General features: G+C 38.9%; 1 protein-coding gene and 1 long non-coding RNA gene across 2 annotated transcripts; one reads left to right on the top strand and one right to left on the bottom strand.

The window, feature by feature from the left end:
* Nucleotides 1–2,550: 2,550 nt before the first annotated feature.
* LOC118210835 (fibronectin type III domain-containing protein 11-like) lies at nt 2,551–8,547 on the bottom strand. The gene is made up of 3 exons (XM_035387291.1): nt 8,046–8,547; nt 4,253–5,232; nt 2,551–2,884 (listed from the first exon to the last, which is right to left on the bottom strand). Exons 2-3 carry the CDS (start codon nt 5,227–5,229, stop codon nt 2,857–2,859), a joined length of 1,005 nt encoding a protein of 334 aa, XP_035243182.1. The 5' UTR covers nt 5,230–5,232; nt 8,046–8,547; the 3' UTR covers nt 2,551–2,856.
* Nucleotides 8,548–8,697: 150 nt separating this feature from the next.
* On the top strand, nt 8,698–10,991 carry LOC118210836. Its single transcript, XR_004761918.1, has 2 exons — nt 8,698–9,404; nt 9,622–10,991. It is a non-coding gene; the product is annotated as an uncharacterized LOC118210836 (long non-coding RNA).
* The last annotated feature ends 8,646 nt before the right edge of the window (nt 10,992–19,637 follow it).

Genomic DNA, 19,637 nt, shown 5'->3' with positions numbered 1-19,637 from the left:
GCAAGCTACTTGGAAAGCGTAGTGAGCTAAGCTACCAGTTACTCTACATTAAATGAAGCTTCACTACACTGAAGCTACCCCCCAGAGAAATGTAGCAAGCTAAGCTACAGCAACATAGCAAATGTAGTTTACTACATCAAAGCTATTTATTTATTTATTTTTTTAAATTGAACCAACTTAATTCCAAGGAGGCCATTTTAGTTGGGTGGATCCTCTACAAAATAAATAAAATTCTACAATTTAGTATATTGTCTAATTCAAGTATCAATGCACACTTAATTCTAACATCCATGGACAATCATGTACCTTACTACCATAGCAATATCCACCTGACTTCCACCTAATATTAACATAATTGAACCGTGTATCCTCAGCAAATAGTATATATATATATATATATATATATATATATATATATATATATATATAGTTACGGTTATGGTTCTCTAGTCTCTATTCTAGTTTTAGCTCTTATACTCTCACCTACTGAATAAATTAATTGTCAATCAAAACAGACTGTACTAAAAAGGGTGACAACGCCGTAAACAACAGGTGTGGTATTACACACAGCTATTTTGGAAGGTACCCAGGCATCACAAATGCACGTGTATTTCACAAACGGATTGTCCAAGACAATATGACCACTCAGTCTCAAAAGGGACATCTCTACGCATAAAACCAATGGGAAGGTTGTATATTTATTCAACATTTAGTCCCAGATATTGACTGTAGAATGACATGGTATCATTTCTGAAAACTTTGTCTCGTTTATTTCGTTATTCAGTGAGCAGCGTTTTCACTGCCGAATTAGCGTATCTTAGGGCTATTGTCGGGTTTATCTTGTTGCTATGACGGAATACGATTTTTGAGTGGTGAAAGAATATTTTTATGAATGTCCAGATAGATAATATTGTCCATTATGAAGTTCAGACCCTCCTCTCACTGATAAAAACTAGACCCGACGGTGTCGGATTACTTAGTTGCGTCGCCATGGATGTCTTCTTGCTGCTTGCCGTAAAGGAGTTTACTATATGTCGCAACACTTTAGATGCTGAGCTACAGCTCTTTCGCACTGCAACTAATAAAAAAGTCTAAATGGCGGGCAAACAATATCGCGGACATAGGTGGTCCCAACAGCAAAGTAGAGCACATTCAGATGCATCGGTCGATGAAGTTTTGTGTTGATCTGACTTATGGTATGGGAGTTATGGCCTTTTAAAGTATGACCCTTTGTTATAGCACCACTATCTGGCCGGCATAGGTGATTTGTAGTGCCTGAGTAGTGGGGGCCATAGGAATCCACCTACCAAATTTGGTTGCTCTAGGACTAATGGTTGCTGAGCCTCAGACACTTTTAGCGGCGAAAAATAATAATAATTCTAACAGATACAATAGGGTTCCACCAGCTTCGCTGCTTGGACCCCTAATAAACAACTTACCTAGCTACATACCTATCTTTCCATCAAGTAAACTCAAGCTCGCATGTGTCTGTATTCCAGGCATCAGCCCAAGGACTGGTACGTGATGTCACCGTCATACAGAAGTGCTTCTGTCGGCTACACATAAAGGTCCGTGTATGGCGGTGGCGTCATTTACTGATCCTTAGCAGTTTTATTTCAGACCACAGCAAGTATGGAAGAACGTTTCGTTATTTGCTCAAATGACCTTCCATAGCAGAAAGCGCCGCTGTGCTTGAGCTTCAGAAATGCTTGGGGAAATGTAGCTTGTGTGGACGCTACCACACTACTTGATCAATAAAAGAGCTTCACTACTGAAAAGCTATTTGATTCAGAAAACACCACGCTACTGAGAAATGTAGTTAAACTAGTACCGCCGCTACTTGTAGCGACGCTACTGCCCAACACTGACTGTAACATCATTGTTCCATCCACTAACATACCAGTATTTATTCAAGTCAACTGTACATATAGCATGACATGTTTACGTGATGTGGAACTTGTGTTAAACCTGTGCTAAATCATCAATAAACTACAGCTTTGGCATTTCTAAGACTACTTTGCTGTATGCCCCAGAGGCATGCCTATATCATGACATGTTTTTTGCTCCATATCAATGTAATGTGTTGCGGTATCGCATCAAAGACACTTAAGCAAGCTTCAGTATCTTTTAGTAAACAAACTGTCGAGGCCAGGTGGTGTGCTAAAAGATCTCAGTGCTTAAGCAGGTGACCTTTGTTCAGACAAGTTTGCAAAACTTCAGTGAGAGTGAGAGGACTTATGAAAGCCAATGATTAATCTGTAACAGCGGCTTTTATACACTATGCACATGCCATAATGGACAGCTTATTGAACATGTACCAAAAATAAACTCCTATCTGGTTTGTAAGCGCAGTGTTTTACGGTCAGGAAGCTGGGTACTTGTGTTGGTATGCAAGTTGCCCTAGGCAGCTGTTTCCTAAGTATGTGTATTACATGACCTGTCACTCTGTTCTGAAGTCCTGCAGCCACTCCCATTGCAGAATGCTCCACCTATGTCCATGGTAAGTACAAGGAAATAACTGATTTGGCAAGAATGGACCATTGTGCTCAATGACTCCACAATACAGCTGAATGCAACTGAATCAGCTGTCCCTTTATTGTCTATGGAAGTGAATGTGCTAAAATGTGTAATATACAAAGCACATAAGATTTCCAGTTAATGAAAGAACACAAATAAAACATTTTCTGGGGACAGGGGGCTATTGCAGTACATTCTTAAAATGAGAAAATGTCCCCATTATACTTGTTATCGGTATACTATTTTTCATATCTACAGTTCAAAACAACACCTCATGCAGACTTTATGATTGATGATCATAAAAAATTATCAAGATAAGCTTCACAATGAACTTTCATTTTACATTAGGGTAGACTGGAATCTGCACCTGTAGAAAACAGGAAACTGGAATAATTAGAAGGAAATGGTGGATGCTGATACGTTTCTTGAAAAAGCCTATTTCCCAGAAACCTAACCCCATGTTACTCACGACTCTGAACAAGTTCTGAAACCACCTACATGTAGGTGTATATGACCAGTAAAGATTGCAGTCACCTCCCTATTTTACTATAACATGAATCATGGAAGCTAAGACTGTCTAGAAACTGGTGCTGGGCAACATATAGGGGCTCAACTGTGAATGGTGTTGAGGGAGCCCAGCACATTCTTTTAGTGAACACTTTCACAAACAACTCCAAATAAGTGTGACTTTCCTTCAGTAAGTCTGTAGTAGCATGTGTTCTTCAGTTTCTGAAAAAAGTTCAAGATTATGTTAGAAATTCATGTTTTGAAAGAATGAAAAGAAAAACTATTGCTGCATCTAGATGACTGAATTTGAATGTGTGATAATATCTGACCAAAGAATTTATGGTAGGGGCAAACGTTGATTGTAAAATGGGTGTGAAGGTAATAAGGTAAGTAACAACGGGTTGTAAAGTCAGAAGGGTATTTCCATGGAAGCTAACAAAAATGCAAACAGGCAGGACAGCTGTGGTGTGGATTTGAATCCAAAAAGCTTATTTGGACAAAGCGTGATGTAATGACAGCTTGCTTATGCCACATTTGTGCTACAAACAAAATTTAAAGCAAATAAAATAAAATAAAAATGCTGCTGCACTATTACAACGCTAGACAAATGGAATGGAAAGGGAATTACTCTGTTTATCTGCTCAAAAAAATGTTTACCCTACTACATGGGAGCATTCACGTCAGCAATGAAGATTGATCTTTCACCCAGGACTAAGCCTTAGTAAGTATTGGGACTTGGCATGCGTGGGTATTTATGAATTTACACAATGAGTGTGTGGCCTTCCTTCACAGTGCTGTACCATCTTGCGTAATTAACCCCAGGGAAACTATAGAGCTAAATCCTCCAGGATGACAAGTCAACGTTCCTCACCAGCATAATTTGAAATGCATAAAAGACCAAACCGAATACTTTTCTCCACTCGTTTTATCAATAAACACACTCTGGGCCTCTCAATAGTACTGTATGTATTTATCATGGAGGCAATATCAAATGTTTCGTTCCATGTAATGCAATAGGGGGGTTCTCCTCAGAAAACATATATGCCAGTTTTACAAAGGAAGAAAAAAAAAAAAAAACTCTGGGTTCATTGTGTGTTTTTACAATCTCAATCTCACTTACACTATACAATGATTTTAGAGGTCCTTCAAACAGATGAAAATTAATATAAATGCAGTTCATTATTATTTTATTATAAATGTAATTTTTATTTAGAAGTAGTAAACCCACCTCTTTTTTTTATGATTGGTAGAACCCGCAGGACGAGGTAAAGTCTTGAGGACAATGGTATCTCTCCATGAGCCATATACCCAGCAGAAGGAATCGGCTCTTTTGACAGTAAACTCATAGCTCCTGTCTGGAAGCAAGCCGTTGATCTTAACGCTATTTGAGCAAGTGATAATTACCAGCTGGCGGGCCTCTTCTGAAATGATAGGTCCTCCGGAAACTTCCCCGGGGGACATGCCCGGCTCCTCGTCTGGCTGATGCTCATCTTCGCATGCTGGAGTGTCCGCCGCTTCATCTGGGCAGAGCTTGTAGTGGACCTCATACTTCACCCCAACCTCGCACCGCTCTGGTCCCGCCACGTGCCAGTAGAGTCGGACGGTCTTTGTCAGCGCCACCGAGGTGGACCGGTCGAAAAACACCGGCATTCTGGTGACGAGGTCCAGCTGGATCTGCAGAGCCAGGGTGCTGGCCGGCTCCATGATGAGCCGGTGCTTGAAGTGCAGAGGCCCAGGATCGAGCGCCGAGTTGAAGTCCAGGAGGGCCGCGTTAACCTGAGCCAGCTTCTTCTGAACGGTGTCATGCTCCCGAGTGAAAGCGGCCTCATCGTAGGTGTCTATGATGGCGACGACCTCGTCCTTCTCTCTCGAGACTTGCTCCAAGAGCTCCTCCAGTAGGCACAGCTGGATCTTTGCCTGGCCGTTGCCAAATTTCTTCAGCTGCTGGAACTTACCACGGTCGATCAGATTCTGGACAGAAAAGGTGGAGCCCTGGTCGCTCTGAGGCGGGTCTTTGCAGGTAATCTTGACATAAAAGGAGCACTTTTTCAGGGTTTCCAGCTTCCTTCGGTAGCCACTCAGGGCCTCGTCACTCAGCTTTGAGGACACTAATTTCTGGAAGCTGGACCTCAGGCCGTCGCATTTCTCCTCATGTTGCTGGCCCTTCACTCCAGAGTCCAATCCAGCTGAATTCAGTTCATTCATTCTCTATTGGATAAATATGAGACAAAAGGTTCTATTTAGTGGGCAACAACTCATATAAAACAATATGGAGGTGGGGGCGAGGGGGGTATGTATTAATATACAGCTTTGTATATTAATACATTGTTTTCTGTTTTTTATTGGCCTGTTCTGTGTGTGATAAAGGACATTTTACACTTTTAGACATTTTGCCATCTCCACAATGCCTGTTGCAGTGGTACCAATGCATACACTTTAAGTAACTCCAAGGAACTTGTCCAGCAATGTTATGCTTCAATATTATATATATATATATATATATATATATATATACCAGTTTGTTTTGCGCCAGTACATCTTTCCTTCAGTTAAAAATGCGAACTCTTCACTCCCAAAGACCACAGAGGCATGGTTTAGATAGCAGAAATATTACAATTCTGTCTGACTATGAACGAGAAGAGTTTCAGTTACACTGACATTTGTTATTGCTTTGAGCCTGGAATTTGTTTTTGCTTTGAGTCTCAATGAACGGATGTGGCGTAGCAGCAAATATCGTGCTAGACAGAACAAAGGTTAAATCACGTATTGACATCCTGCTTGAAATTTTCAAGAGATCTGACATGAAGAACTTTTTGTCATGTTCCCACCATACACTAGAATAATTCAGTCCTGTTGAGTTCCTGCTTTGAAGTGGTTCTTGTGAAACAGGAAGCTATGCAACTTTTCCCACCGAATGCGGCAGTCTCAGGCCGTATGCGTTATAGGAAAGATTTTCAAACAAAGTTGAGATTAAATGTAATTTTAAGAAACCAAATGTCACTGTACAAAAAGTTTTGGATTTACTTTAAGTGCAGTTAAAATCACAAACCCATTGATGCCAGCACACCAGCCATTGTGAAACTGGCATTCCCTGAGAAACTTTCATATATAAAAAAAATCCTTCTTCGCACACAAAAACTGTCTGGGCCAATCAATTAGGCCTACATACAGTAAAACTGAAATAATATATTTTTTAAAATAAAAATAAAAACTTGAAATATTTCCAAATCTAAGGACACTATTTTGTCATCTTCGTATTGAAGTGTCAGGAAAACTGCACAACTACAAGTTATTCAAGTGGCATGCCCCATCTGTAAAGCTTTCAGGACTGGTTGCTTTCGCACCCACACCCAACAAATATGATTTTACACACAAACTACAACATTATAAGAATTTCAAAATTATACTGTTACGTTGTTATGGGAGTTACCAAATATAATTTCCCAACCTAGACATTTATGTAGCCTATATGAAAGGAATCTTCTTTATATCTTTTATTTATTTTCTTTGTAAGTCATGTCATCACGGGCAGTGAAATTAACAAAGAAACATTTCCCTACCCCTTTTTGTGTCTGCATACAATTTTCGATTCTCTGAACAAATATGCAATCTTAGTTTGGCATATTAGCTGTCAGAATGTATGATTTGACACAAGCCCTCTAGTGGCTGGGAATGCCGGTATCCTGAGATTGCTCAACTCAAAAATTCAGAGCTCTTGCAACCAACTATTAATGGAATAACACTCTGTGTTCGAGATTTAATAGTAGGCCTAGATGATACACGACGACTACCCCAAATACAGAGTTTCTAAGTGTCAACATTGTCATGTAGTTTGTCCATTTAACAAGCACCCCCTCCCTGCAGTCTCACCTGTAACTACAACACCACAAATGACACACTGGACAATAGCGTCCATCTGCGAGTTCATAAAAATATTCTTTCACCACCAAAAACTGACATTGCGCCATAGCAACAAGATAAAGCCAACAATAGGCCAAAGGTATGCCACGGTACTGTATGCTTGAGAGTCAAATAAAGTTTAGCCATATAAGTACAATAGTACAGTTTATTTTATAATGAAAAATAATTTTAAAAATAATATTTGTGAACACAATGTTCTTAACAGCAATAATAATAATGCATTTTACTCATTTTAATGACCACATTCTCTTCAGATGGTAAGATGAAAAAACAGGGCCAAGTTACTTGAAATAATTTAGGAAACATTGCGTAGCACTGCTTGGAATACAGCCAGGTTGTTTAATTTGTGTGAGCTAAGATAGCAAAATATTGTCTTTTGTAACTTGGCCCAATTTTAATGTCAGTACTTTCAATGCCAGGCCTAGATTTTGCAAGTTTTAATTAATGACTTATTAGCAGTGCTTAGTATGTGTGAGTACCTTGGCATTTTTGTTAGCTGAAAACGTGTTTTTCTTCCGATTATACAGTACACACAGGACCCATTAATACAAATCACATTATACATGGCAAGTGCAATCGCATGCCAATTCAATTTCGTCTTAAACTCTAAATCTAGTTTAAAATAATGTAGCATTGGTGGAAATATCTCAGGACTACATTACATTTAAAATATGACAGTCATAAATTAGGCAGGCCTACGCCGTCACCATGCATTCTGATTGCATTCCATGCAACAGCAATCAGCCGGCTATGATACAGGATTCGATCAAGCTCCGCAAAAGCGCTTAATGACCTTTAAATTACACAATGGGAGTGTGTAGTACATAGCTATGATAGCTAACAGGTCGTATCGCACTAAACTTTTCGTTTTAAGATGGAAATATAAAAGCAGAAGAACGACTAACAAAACATGTAGCGTTACAATGGTTCACATAAGCATTAATGCTTTATAACAAGCTATTCATTTATAGTTTGTTTTATACAAAAAATAAATAAATAAAAAATATCAAAAGAGGATGACAGTAAGATAGCTAAAATACCCTCAATCAATCATAACACATTCATTAAGCCTAGTTCTAGTATTACAGCGCTTAGCCTACCTGCACGTTGTCTGTTGTGAGCTGATACAACGGATTATCGAACGTTTCTGCAGGAAGTTTGATTTGAAAAATGTAGCAGTCATTGGACTGCAGATTTGGTTGAAATGGATGGAGCTATTGTGTTCTTCTTCCTAATCGAAGTCAGTTTTAAGGTAGCTAAGTTATACCAAATAGCACAACCTTATACTTCCCAACCCATGTTACTTTGCTTGCATTTTAGGCTATACTGTTTATATATTTAAACTAGTTATAACAAAAGCAAAAAAATAAAATTTTAAAACGTAATAGGCCTAATTTACATGCACATATCAGAATCGTGAACTGCTTGTTATATGGACTACGCTGTGACCTGCAATAGCCAGATTAACTGAAAACTTTGGCGCCATTTTGAGCGTAATATACTGGCCAGCTAGCTACTATGCTGTCATCTGTGTTCAACCAGCGTATCTTGGTGACAAACTACCATTTACTAAGCCAACCACCTCTACTGCCAGACTTTGCAGGGGAAAGAAATATAAAAACGACTTGTCTAAAAAAAAAAAAAAAAAAAAAGCTTGTGAATGAACTCTTAACTACATTTAAAGTAGGTTTCACTAGATAGATAGCTATCTATGTCAAGTAACTTGACAAAAGTCGGAAAGCTGGGTAGCGAACTCGTGGCAGCTCGCTATTCAACAAACGATTTTTCCGATTTACGACTACGTCCAACAGCCATAAGAAAGCTGGGCAAGTTAATCATTAACTGTTAATGTTCTTGTCCAAATGAGTACAGACCATGTTGATGTTAGCTAACGTTGGCTAACTAGCTAACGTTACAGAATTTTAATTCTATAAACTTTAAGTATTTACTTTCATTATAGCTACGTTACGTATATGTTAGTTAAATAGTGTAGTGTACTTAAGGTACTATTGGCATACTAGTTTTTCACATGGTGTAGTTCGCAAACTTGGTATAATATTGTAATAACTTGCACGCAAATTGCACTGTAACATTATATACTACTACACCCATTTGAGCCTAGTCATACGTGTCACCAGAATTAGCTTGAATGCAAGAAATAGATGAAAGAACATAAAATGTTATGTATTGCAATAATTTGTTCCCTGAAATACATGCAAGATACAACAGCAGTAACTAGCTTGAGCTCTCGAAGGATGAGAGCATTAGAACGATGCTTGAAGTCATATAAAGGCTCCTACTCTTGGATATTTGTCTCAGTGTTGACTGGATAAAAAGAGAGATAAACCAAAAGAAACACTAATGCTTCTTTATATAGACACTTTTGGACAGTAATTCTCAGATAAGCACACTTAAACTCTGCAGATGTATATTGTCAGCTGGAAGACTTGCAAACCTAGGTAACTAATCCCGTAATTCCACCATCAATAAGTTAGCAAAGGAAATGGCTAGAAACTGTAAAGTTGAAAAACATCCTTTTAAAATCATTATTGACTGTGTCCCATGTCAGAGCCACTTAAGATTGTAATAATTGAATACAGTGATAAAATATATGAAATATGTTCGATATTCTTGAGCAGGAGGCTATTGATTCAGGCCCCTTTCTTCTCTTTGCAGTGACATCTTCCAGGCATGCGGTTGACATGGAAACAACAAGAACAAGCGCGAATCCGCAGTAGCTGCGACCGCACACGTGCATGCATTCATGCACACTCCCTCTTCTTTGGTTCATGACTAACCTTTCCAAAAAATCTTGTGCAAATCTGTGAACCCATTCGGGAGTTATGCGCCTTTTTGTGATAGACCACAATGTTTTTACATGTGTACTTGTTTGCGGTGGTCTCTAAAGAATTGAAGTGGCCCCAGCACTGACAAGAAAATCATGTCCTAAATGTCTGTCTTTTATGAGTACATGGGGCATTGGAGTATACACGAGTGGGATTTCAGGGATCTTAGGAGAATGATTAGTTTCAGTGACATTGGTGGCACTCATATTTTGTGTCAACCTCTGTCAAGCTAAGTGCTGGAACAGGAGCTCAACAGTCCTGTGATTAAGTAAACATGCTGCCATTTTAAATAATTAATTCCAATGTGAAATGACCATTGTAGTGTACGTCTGAAGGGAAACTAGCTTGTCTATTTCTTGCTGTTTTATGAGCTCATGAATAGGAAGTATTCAGATTTTTCCCTCCTCCTTTGTCTTATGTACTGAAAAGCAATGGGGCTGATAATCAATGCTTTTCTTGCAGTTGTAGAACTAGCAGAAAATATGTCACAAATCTGGTTTCAGTAGAATAAGCAGAATATGCTGAGTACCTAGTCTGAGTAGAATAGCATATCTGTTACCTAGCAAGAGTAGAATAACTAGAATGTAACCTGTGGTATGAGTTCCTTGCAAGTAGAATAACCTGAAGAAGTATAACCAATATATACCATATGCCAATGTCTGAGGATACTGTGTATGATGTTTCAGGTTAATCACATCATTTTAGGCCCACTCTTCTTTTGTGTTTTTATTTATTGAGCTCAATGAGAACATCCATTATCTATACCTGCTTATCCTGGACAGCGTTGCCGGGGGTGCCGGAGCCTATCCCTGCATGCACTGGGTGAGAGGCCGGAATTGGAGGCAGTGAATTATTTAGATTCATCTTGAACTTACACCTTGTTTAGATTGGACTGGCTGCCAATGTATTGCAGAGTCCAGTGAGAACAGTAATTTATTAAAAGTGGCTATATCATCTCACATAGTGTAATGCTGCCACCTTGAGGCAGCATTGCAGATGACCATGTGGTTTAAATGTACTGTGACATACATTTTCATTTTGAAATGCAGATTCCATCTTGGGCTCATTTGTGTTTAACCCTTTTATGTGATTAGAATGTTAACTGAATGTTCTAGTGCTGATGTGGCTATCACTATTGTTAATTAAAAGCAATGGAGTTGTAGAACAATGACTTTGAATTTTGAAAAAAAAAAAAAAAAACTACTCTTCAGAGGGTTAAGTAGTATCCGTATTGCTCCAATGCAATCATGAATAATGCAATCCTGTGACCCAAGGAGACAAGTGGTTCAATCTGGCTGCTGGTGTTGCTTAACCAATATTGCATTATATTACATGTTACTTCATCCTTAATTTGAAGCGACAAGTTTACATTGCAATATTTTGTTTTATTACACATGAGGTTTTCTTTATTTGTTTACAAATGTAGGCTACATTTCTTAAATAAAAAAGACAATTGTCTCTGATGGACAGGTACTGCTGGAAAAACAACAATGAAATATATGCAGTGACATTTAGGAGATGAAGAAACAGAAAAAGGTACATGTAAATCAATGTGAACCTTTTCCCCCAATGTTCCTATTGGCAGAGAACTGAATTCATTTCCCAAAAGAAATTTGTCCGAGACAGTTCGGCAGGACACCCAATGTATTTTATTCCCTTCATATTACATATCAATTCACTCCATAATAAATTTCACACTGTACAGCTGGGCCCTCTTTTAGCATGGATACATCCGGAGTAAGCTGTTGAATGTACTGTTCTTCCTTTTCGCACACTATTAATCCAGCTACTTGTATTTACTAGTTTGTTCTGTGCTTTCAATATGGCATGAATCTGAATACAAATACCTAAATCCGCAATCTATATAAAAGCTAAGCCTGTTATTTTGGTACAACATTCAATAATGTAGATGGTATCAACTTGTCTGTAGTGAAAATTGAAGAAAGGGGACTTGAGGTGTTTAACATGAAGATTAACCTCAGATGTAATTCAAACGGTGGCCATTAGTCACATTGCCCATTTTTTGTTGTTTAACCATTTGGAGGTATATTTTTCTGTGCTGTATGTTGAAGTTTTTGCTACAAAGAGAACAAAATTGGAATACTGCTTGCAGCAGTTGCCAATTGTAGTTATGGCAACAGGTATATTTACTGTAGACCTGCTAAATAACTGGTTAACTGTGTTACATCTTTGTTTCAGTGGTTTTCTTAAATACAAGAAACAAGTGGGTTTGGATACTTCACATACCTTACAGTAACAGGCCTTGTGGCTGAGACTGGTGACAATGTGCTGTAGAGGGTAGGTGGAGGCATGATGAACATGAGAGAAATCAGCGTTTCTGTTACTGACCGGCTTTAGTTTTCAAGAATGAAAAATGCTAATAAAGCACTACTATAGTTGCTTAATGCTACGTTTGTTCAGTATTGCGCGCTGGCTACCACCAGACACATTTGCTTTCAGTCAGTTTAAAATCTGGAGAGTCTTTACGTTGTTAAAAACCTCAAAATGAGGTCATGGAGTGACACTGGCGTGCTCCTCGAAATCATCTGAGGTTAATACGCTTCTTCATTTGGCAGCCATTTATGGGCTCATTCAGGATTCATGCAGTATTTTGATTGACATTGTTTAATTACTGTAGCTTTAATTACATTCTGAGAATATAGCCTTTTCCTCACAGTACATTCTGTCAAAAGAACAGAAGGGCATCTACACACAGTTTTCCTGTTAGACTAATGTAGTTAGCTGGTGTGTTACTTTAGACACAAAACTCATTTTTGTGTGTTATCTATGCCATTATCTGCATCCAGCTATAATTGTATCTAATATATAGTGCATGTATGCTGTCTAAAATAATACATTTTACTTTTAGATTTCATTTGTGGTTACATTAAAAGGTTCATTTTAAGAAAACAAGTTATAATGTGCTTTTGGAACAGTCATTCAAAACCGACTCTTATGAGTCAGTAATCAATACTGCAAATATTTTCCTTTTATAATCCATCATTGATACACAGTTATATGTTTATAATTAATGACTGACATACACTATATATGTTACTTGTTGAAAGTTGCTTATTGCACTGTTGTGCACTCATACAGGAGGCCTATCCTTTAGGCCTATCCTTTCTGGTTTAAATCATTTTAAATCTAGAATGTTCTGAAGCCCTGTTTGTTTGGACCCTTCCGTTTCTGTAAAACAACACTAAATCTGCTCAGTGGTGTAGTGTTCGGGGAAGGTGTTGCCACTGAAGTGAGGAAATTGCTTTCCAAGTCAGCCTTTCCATATGTAGCTGCCTAATCAGAAATTCTTGCAAGGAGAATTTTATGTAATATTTGAAACAAATTGTCTTTTTAATTTATTTGATAATTAATGAGTGAATGGAAAAATATTAGTTTTTAATATAAATGGTGACACAGTTATAATATGAATCAAAATCAGGGCTTTCAAACCACTGTAAAGAAATGTCCTGTGAAAACGGTGAAAAGACTGCCAACAAAGTGTGAGGGTGGGGAAGTGTTAATGACCACACGCAACTACAGTGAATTTAAAAGGGGGTTTCTTTAAGTTAACCCCCGAAGTGGAAACCACTAGATCTCAGTAAGAGACTTAAGGAGGGGATAACGAAAAGAAAAGACTCGACTCCTAAGGGAGAATATCCCAACACAAAGTAAATGTCTCAGCAGGAGAATGAAACTAATGTGTAAGGAGTGAGTAGAATTGAATAAAGACTGCATTGCAGTCTGGAGAAAAGCAAAAGAAAAGGTGCCTCTTAACGAGGAAGGCAAAAAGGTGTATTAAGGAAAATAAGGAATAAAGCTAAGTGACTAGTAGGACCAAAGTCTTACTACTAGTCAAAACAAAAAGCTATATTCAAAATCCTATACCTTTTTCCTTACCACACTTTTCTCTAAGAGAGCTTTTCACTGTTACCGGCTTTCGTGTAATGTGAGTAAACACTAAAGCGAAGAACAGATCTCATATGAGCGTATATAAGCTCTCTCAATCAGGTGCAAACAATCGGTCATAACCAAAAGCAATCACGGAGTGCCCTCAGGTGGTCCTGAAGATTACCACACTCAATTCCCTGAATAAGCACTCAGTTTCCTCTACAGGGATACTGAGTAGCCGATTAGCACGAAAAGGTGTCGATTAGCACAAACCACGACGCCGAGTAGCAAACGGAATATGGAACCATGACACAAAGTCAATGTTGCAAACCATGAGAAACCATTTTATGAAGGGAAAACCCTGTAGAAATCTTGTTAATTTATGGAATGGCTGTTAAATAATAGGTTATTGCCATTATTCTACATTACTTTCACAGTGAAAGCAGTGTTTGTAAAGTCAACGCTTAAGAGTCATTAGAGAGCTGAAATTATAGCCTGTGCATTAATCAGATCAACAAACTGTCATTTCACTAGCAGACATATAAGTACTTTGTAAATTTCAGTAGCCAGTTTGTTTTTAGTTTTTTAAGGAAATTGTTATGTTAACTGTCAAGAATTGTGGTGAGAGCAATCCAAGAGATCAAACTTGTGGACTCTACAGATGCTTCCAAAGGATGTAACCAATGCCCTGACACTCACAGCTTTCCAATTATAAATAATTAGCGTAATATGGTAAACGTGTAGAATCTGAAACAGCTGACGGTCATTTGTGCCAATACTTATGCTCATTGAACTTGGCTAATTGAATGCCATTATTATAATATTGTTCAATTTCTGTTTAAAAAACCACATGAAATAAATGCAGACACGTGAATTTAGCCTCCTAGCCGTTGTTTGGTTTGAAATACTAATTTCAGTAGTGGAGGAAAAACAATCATTTTGGCATGACTGTCCCAATACTTTTGCATTTAACTGTATGCAGCCCCATATTCTCTGCACAAGGGATCTTTTGTGATTTAATGGTTAAGGCACAGACGCATATATTCTGTTCACAGTCGGGAGATCGTTTATAGGTGTCCTGGGTTTTGACATCGTCCCACTCCGCAACTGAGTGGGCGGCTAAAACACTGCCATTTTACATTGCGGGGAAGGATCGTCCATCAAGCTGCATTCTGCCACTTCAGCGCCTTGCCTCGGCTAATGAAAAACAAGACCAGGTTAAAACCTAGTATATGGCTGGACCTAACACACGTGATCCGGCCGACCAATGGTGTAACTTCATAACTCGGCCGACCAATGGTGTAACTTCATCACTCAGTCAGTCAGTCATTCACAGACATTCGCGCTTGTAGGGCTGGCCCCGCTGTTGCGGTCCAGCCAAAAAAATGTCAGAGAACATTCTTTTGTTTCTTCTCACTTCTCCGCCAAATGGGATGATGTAGTGTGCTTACGCCGCATACAACGGCAAGACGCGCTTGACAGTTCCGCCATTGCGACATTCCATTTGTTTTTAGATCATCCCTGCTGAAGCTTGAGTGTGGAGTGTCGAGGTGCAGAGGGGTTACTACAGGGGACAAGACGATATATGAATGCTCGTGCTGAAAGCCAATTGATCTCAAGCATTAAAAAAAAAATTACTAATAAATTATTTTGCCGCACAGTCTTGGTGATAATTCAGGCCGAGATGAAATCCATTCATAATAAGTTATTTTGCTTGACAAGGAGGAGAGGCTTTTAATGGGACATTATTTTTTTTTATCTTCGATCGTCCATTGTTTGGGAATGGATAGTCAGTTATTTCTGACTGCTGACTCAGCGAGGGCAGTTTGAATTGTCGTAATGCATAGCAAGTGATATAAAAAAATAGAACCACGGTGCAGAACTGTGGGCAAGGCATTGCTTGTGAGAGGCTGTTACGATGTGTGTTGACCAAAAAAGTATGAAATTACAGCACAGCTAGAGTGTAGCCATTGTTCTGACTACTCGAAGTGGTGTTGGTTATACTTAATGCTTAAGAGGCTATTGAAAAATAATTTTGAGTCATAGGAATGTGTTTTAAATTTAAATTTTAAGGACAAATGCATTGCGGTCAGGTTGAAATAGGTTTTCAGACATTGGAGTGGTTTCATCTAAACAATGATTCTAAGTGGGGAGCATTTAAGAGCACCAGAGTTATAGACTAACCAGACCTCCATAAGCTCATTGTATATTTGCAACATGTATTGCAATCTGAAGTGAAAGAAAAATTTGAAGGAAAAAGATGCAATGAAACATTTGAAATGCCAATGAAACATACTGTATACAATTTGAAAAACAGCCCTCAATGCAGTATATAGTCCACACCGAGTTTGTAAGGATACACATTGTCGATAAGCTTACCAGCATTATTTTAAGCAGGGTTTATGACTCCGTTACACGTTAATCTCTATATGGTGTGTTAGCAAACACCGCTTTTCATTCCCTGGAGGTATAAACAGGTTAATTTGGAGTGCTATCTAGCTGTTGTTTTGAAGAGGCTCCATTGTCCCTTCGTACACTCAGACAAATTAATGAGACGTGCTACATGGGTGCGAACGTGTTGTTGTTAAAGCGACAGACCCTACCGTAATCAAAGAGCATCCTGCCACAGTTGAACACACCTGGTTTGCACAGAGCCATCTCGATCGTGAGGACAAAAACAACTTGTTAGACAATACCTCATTGTTACGTAAGTCCTCAACACATACATGTGCGTCAGCTTTACAATTGGATTAAGAAGCTTCACACTTGTGATGTGAAACAAATCACTGAATTTTAAACAAACGGAAGTACACACACACACACACACACAGGTTTGATAGCGTTGCTCGTAAAAGTGACATTTTCTCCAGTTGACCTCATGCATCGAGATATGTTGCCCAGTACGTGTTTTCCCTGGGTCAGTTAATTTTAACATGGTGTTACCTTAAACAGTTATGCTGATGACACCCACTTGTGTATCTCTGTCTTACCTGGTGAAAACGGTGCTGTCAGCTCTTTATAAAGGTGCCTCACGGGCTTTGGATATCTAAAACTTTTCATTAATTGAGGTTTTGGTCATTGGTTACAAAATGCACAAGGACAGTTAACTCTGTAAATTGGGTCTCTGGTTTCTAGTAGTAAATCTCAAGTCATAAATGTGGGTGTTCTTCTAGATTCTGAATTGAACTTTCAAGCTCATGTTAATAATGTGAACAAAGTGCACTTTCATTTAATAAATATTTCTAACGTAAGGTTTACATTTTTCTCACAGAGGCAGATGCTGCATTCTTTTGTTGCAAGTAGGCGACATTATTGCAATGCACTGCTCTGCGGAATTCCCAAGCACACTATCGATCGGCTGCAAGAGCAGCCAGAATGCTGACAAAAACAAAAGCGAGCGCCCACATTTCCCCTATCCTCTCAGCCGTGCACCGGTTGCCTGTTAGTTCTAGAATTGATTTTAAGATACTTTTACTGGTTTATAAAGCACAGTGTGATCTGACATCCGCATGCATTACTGACATGAAATGCTGACATAATTAAATTTTATTTATTTTTTATGTGTTAACAATGAATCATTTACAAATACTAGCACCCACAAGTTTTCTCCCAAGGGGTATGTCCATCTAATGCGCCCACAACCCAATTTATATTTACTTATGTTAATCACAATAGATACTCTCCTCCTCGGGTCTAATGCTAATTATCTTCTGTGCCACACACTGTAGCCCTGCCGTTCCCTAAATGATGAAGCTATTTATAGAGAGCCGATGTATTAAATCCCCAAAGGACTCACAGGGGAAGCACACGGCAGATTCTCGTAAAGGTTCTGCATGACGGCCATTGTTTTTGTTTGCGTTGCTGGATAGTCCTTATCTTTGTAGAATGAATTGACATTAAAATGGAAAGGCCAACTCTCTTCTGTGAATACGGGATGTCTCATTGTCCTCCCTATTTGAAGATAAGATCATTTTGAGTGTTTTGTTTTTGAACATAAATTAAATGAATAGTTCTTCACTGCATCATGTCTTACAGTAGAGGCTCCTGTTTAAACGTACAGATTCCACAGGTAGCTCTTAAGCAGAAGGGGGCATCATTAACCCCGTAATGTGTGGAGCTGCCTTGTGCTGTCAGTCAATTCTAGTTCCAATCGAACAAAGAGCTGTTCTCTCCATAGGAATAGGTTATGATTGGGTCAAATTTATAACACACGGTAGCTCCACCCATGTTGTGGTTCATGAAGTCAGGGAAACCATTTTCGCTTGCCTGAGCCCACATAAAAAAGGAATTCATACTGCGAACAAAGGGGGGGGGGAAATCAATTTTCCTAAATCCACAATAGGAGCTACCCATGTTAAGAGATTTTAAGAAATCATAGGGATCTCTTCAGCTTCTCCACACCAGAGCATACATCCACAGCCTTGTAATCTTCAGGGCTCTGCTGTAATTGTGTTGGGCTTTCGGATAATGCTAAACGGATGTGGGGATCAGCTGATTCACAGGACGAGGAAATGCTTGTGGAAGGCGCTGTCCTGTTTTGCTGTTTGATTGAGTGAAGCTCAGAGAGCCGTCTGTCTCCTGCCTGTCGTTTCGGCAGGCACCGTCCCCGGCTTTTGCCGGATCGATCCAGAGTTGCTTTATTGCTGCTTCGCCCATTTTATTACTCAGGAGCACCCTGCAATAAATTTGCATCGTTCTATCACTCATCATTGCGCTTTACATGAGAAATTTTGCAGGATTACAAAGGGACGGGTGTGCATCCCGACAGGCTGGATAATCCTTCACGCTGTATTTGCCACCCTCAGCAACGCCACGCCATTATAAACTTCTTATAAACTGAACTGTGGCACTTTACACTCTCCCTCAGGGTAAACCTGCTTCGAGCTTGAAGTGGCTGTCCCTCTGTATCTGCTTCTAACTCACACGCACAGTCACACACATTCATATTCATACTCACATTCATACTCACACTGGTGCACTCACATTCACTCTAACATTTACTTTCACATACACACACTCACACTTATTCACAGTCAAACTCACACCCTCACTCTCACATTGACATTCCCATGGAAGATTACTCATGTGGAACAATATTGGCCAATATTTTGTGTTCATTAAAAAGTCTGAATGCTCTTAAGTAGCTCAGTCTGAGCGTCCATCACAAGTCTGGGTCCTATAGTCACAAGTTAGCCTCGGCCTTGTTTTCAGCTGACTGTGAATGGAAGTCTGCTGCAGTGGTACATGACTGAAGTAAAGTGGGCTTAAATTCCCTCAGTTACTGCTCCATTAGTTCCTGATATTGATTGTACTGAATAAAAATAGTTCAAAATAAGAGACAAGATAATTCCTTCAACACAGCAGATGGATTCTAGTATTCTGTAAAAACTGTGTTAATTTAATATAAATGTAAATTAACATATTGTTTTATAGGCTAAACTATTTTTCTGCATAAGAGGTTATTTGCTTCCATACATATTTAATAGATGAATCTTATAGCAGCAGAAAGTGTAGGTTCCAAAATTTGTGATACAGTGGAGTGATATTTTTCTTCTGGAAAGCATTCATTTGTCTTATCTACTTCACAAAATATTTCAGTGACCGTGAAAACAGTGAAGTAACACAATAGACGGATTAAACAGAATCACCTCCATCTGTAGGAACTCAGAATTTCCCACACAAGACTTGTCGAGATCGTATTCTGAGGAGCATTAACACACAAAAACAAAAAGTATCACTGGTCAACTTTGTTATTTAAAATTCAGAATCCATACAACATCTGTGCTCTGACTGTCATGGCCTTTAGTTGCGTGTTTTCTTTTTGCTTATCACTAGGGGGCACTGTTGAAGATCTTTTGTCCCTTACTGGGCTCCCATTAACTATTTATTTATTTATTTTTCTGAAGCACCGCTAACTTGATTACCCTGTTGCTGAGGATCCCACGTCAGTGTTAAATC

The sequence above is a fragment of the Anguilla anguilla genome, chromosome 13 (genome assembly GCF_013347855.1).
Source record: "Anguilla anguilla isolate fAngAng1 chromosome 13, fAngAng1.pri, whole genome shotgun sequence".
Classification (NCBI taxonomy): Eukaryota; Metazoa; Chordata; class Actinopteri; order Anguilliformes; family Anguillidae; genus Anguilla; species Anguilla anguilla.
The sequence above is the reverse complement of the archived record's forward strand: the minus strand, read 5'-3'. Positions and strand labels throughout refer to the sequence as shown.

Bases quoted from the DNA above. Each gene is read 5' to 3' on its own strand.
- LOC118210835 (XM_035387291.1), bottom strand. From the start codon at position 5,229: ATGAATGAACTGAATTCAGCTGGATTGGACTCTGGAGTGAAGGGCCAG. The intron at 2,885-4,252 runs GTGGGTTTACTA...TGTTTTCTACAG, and splicing joins ACCAATCATAAAAAAAAGAG to GTGCAGATTCCAGTCTACCC.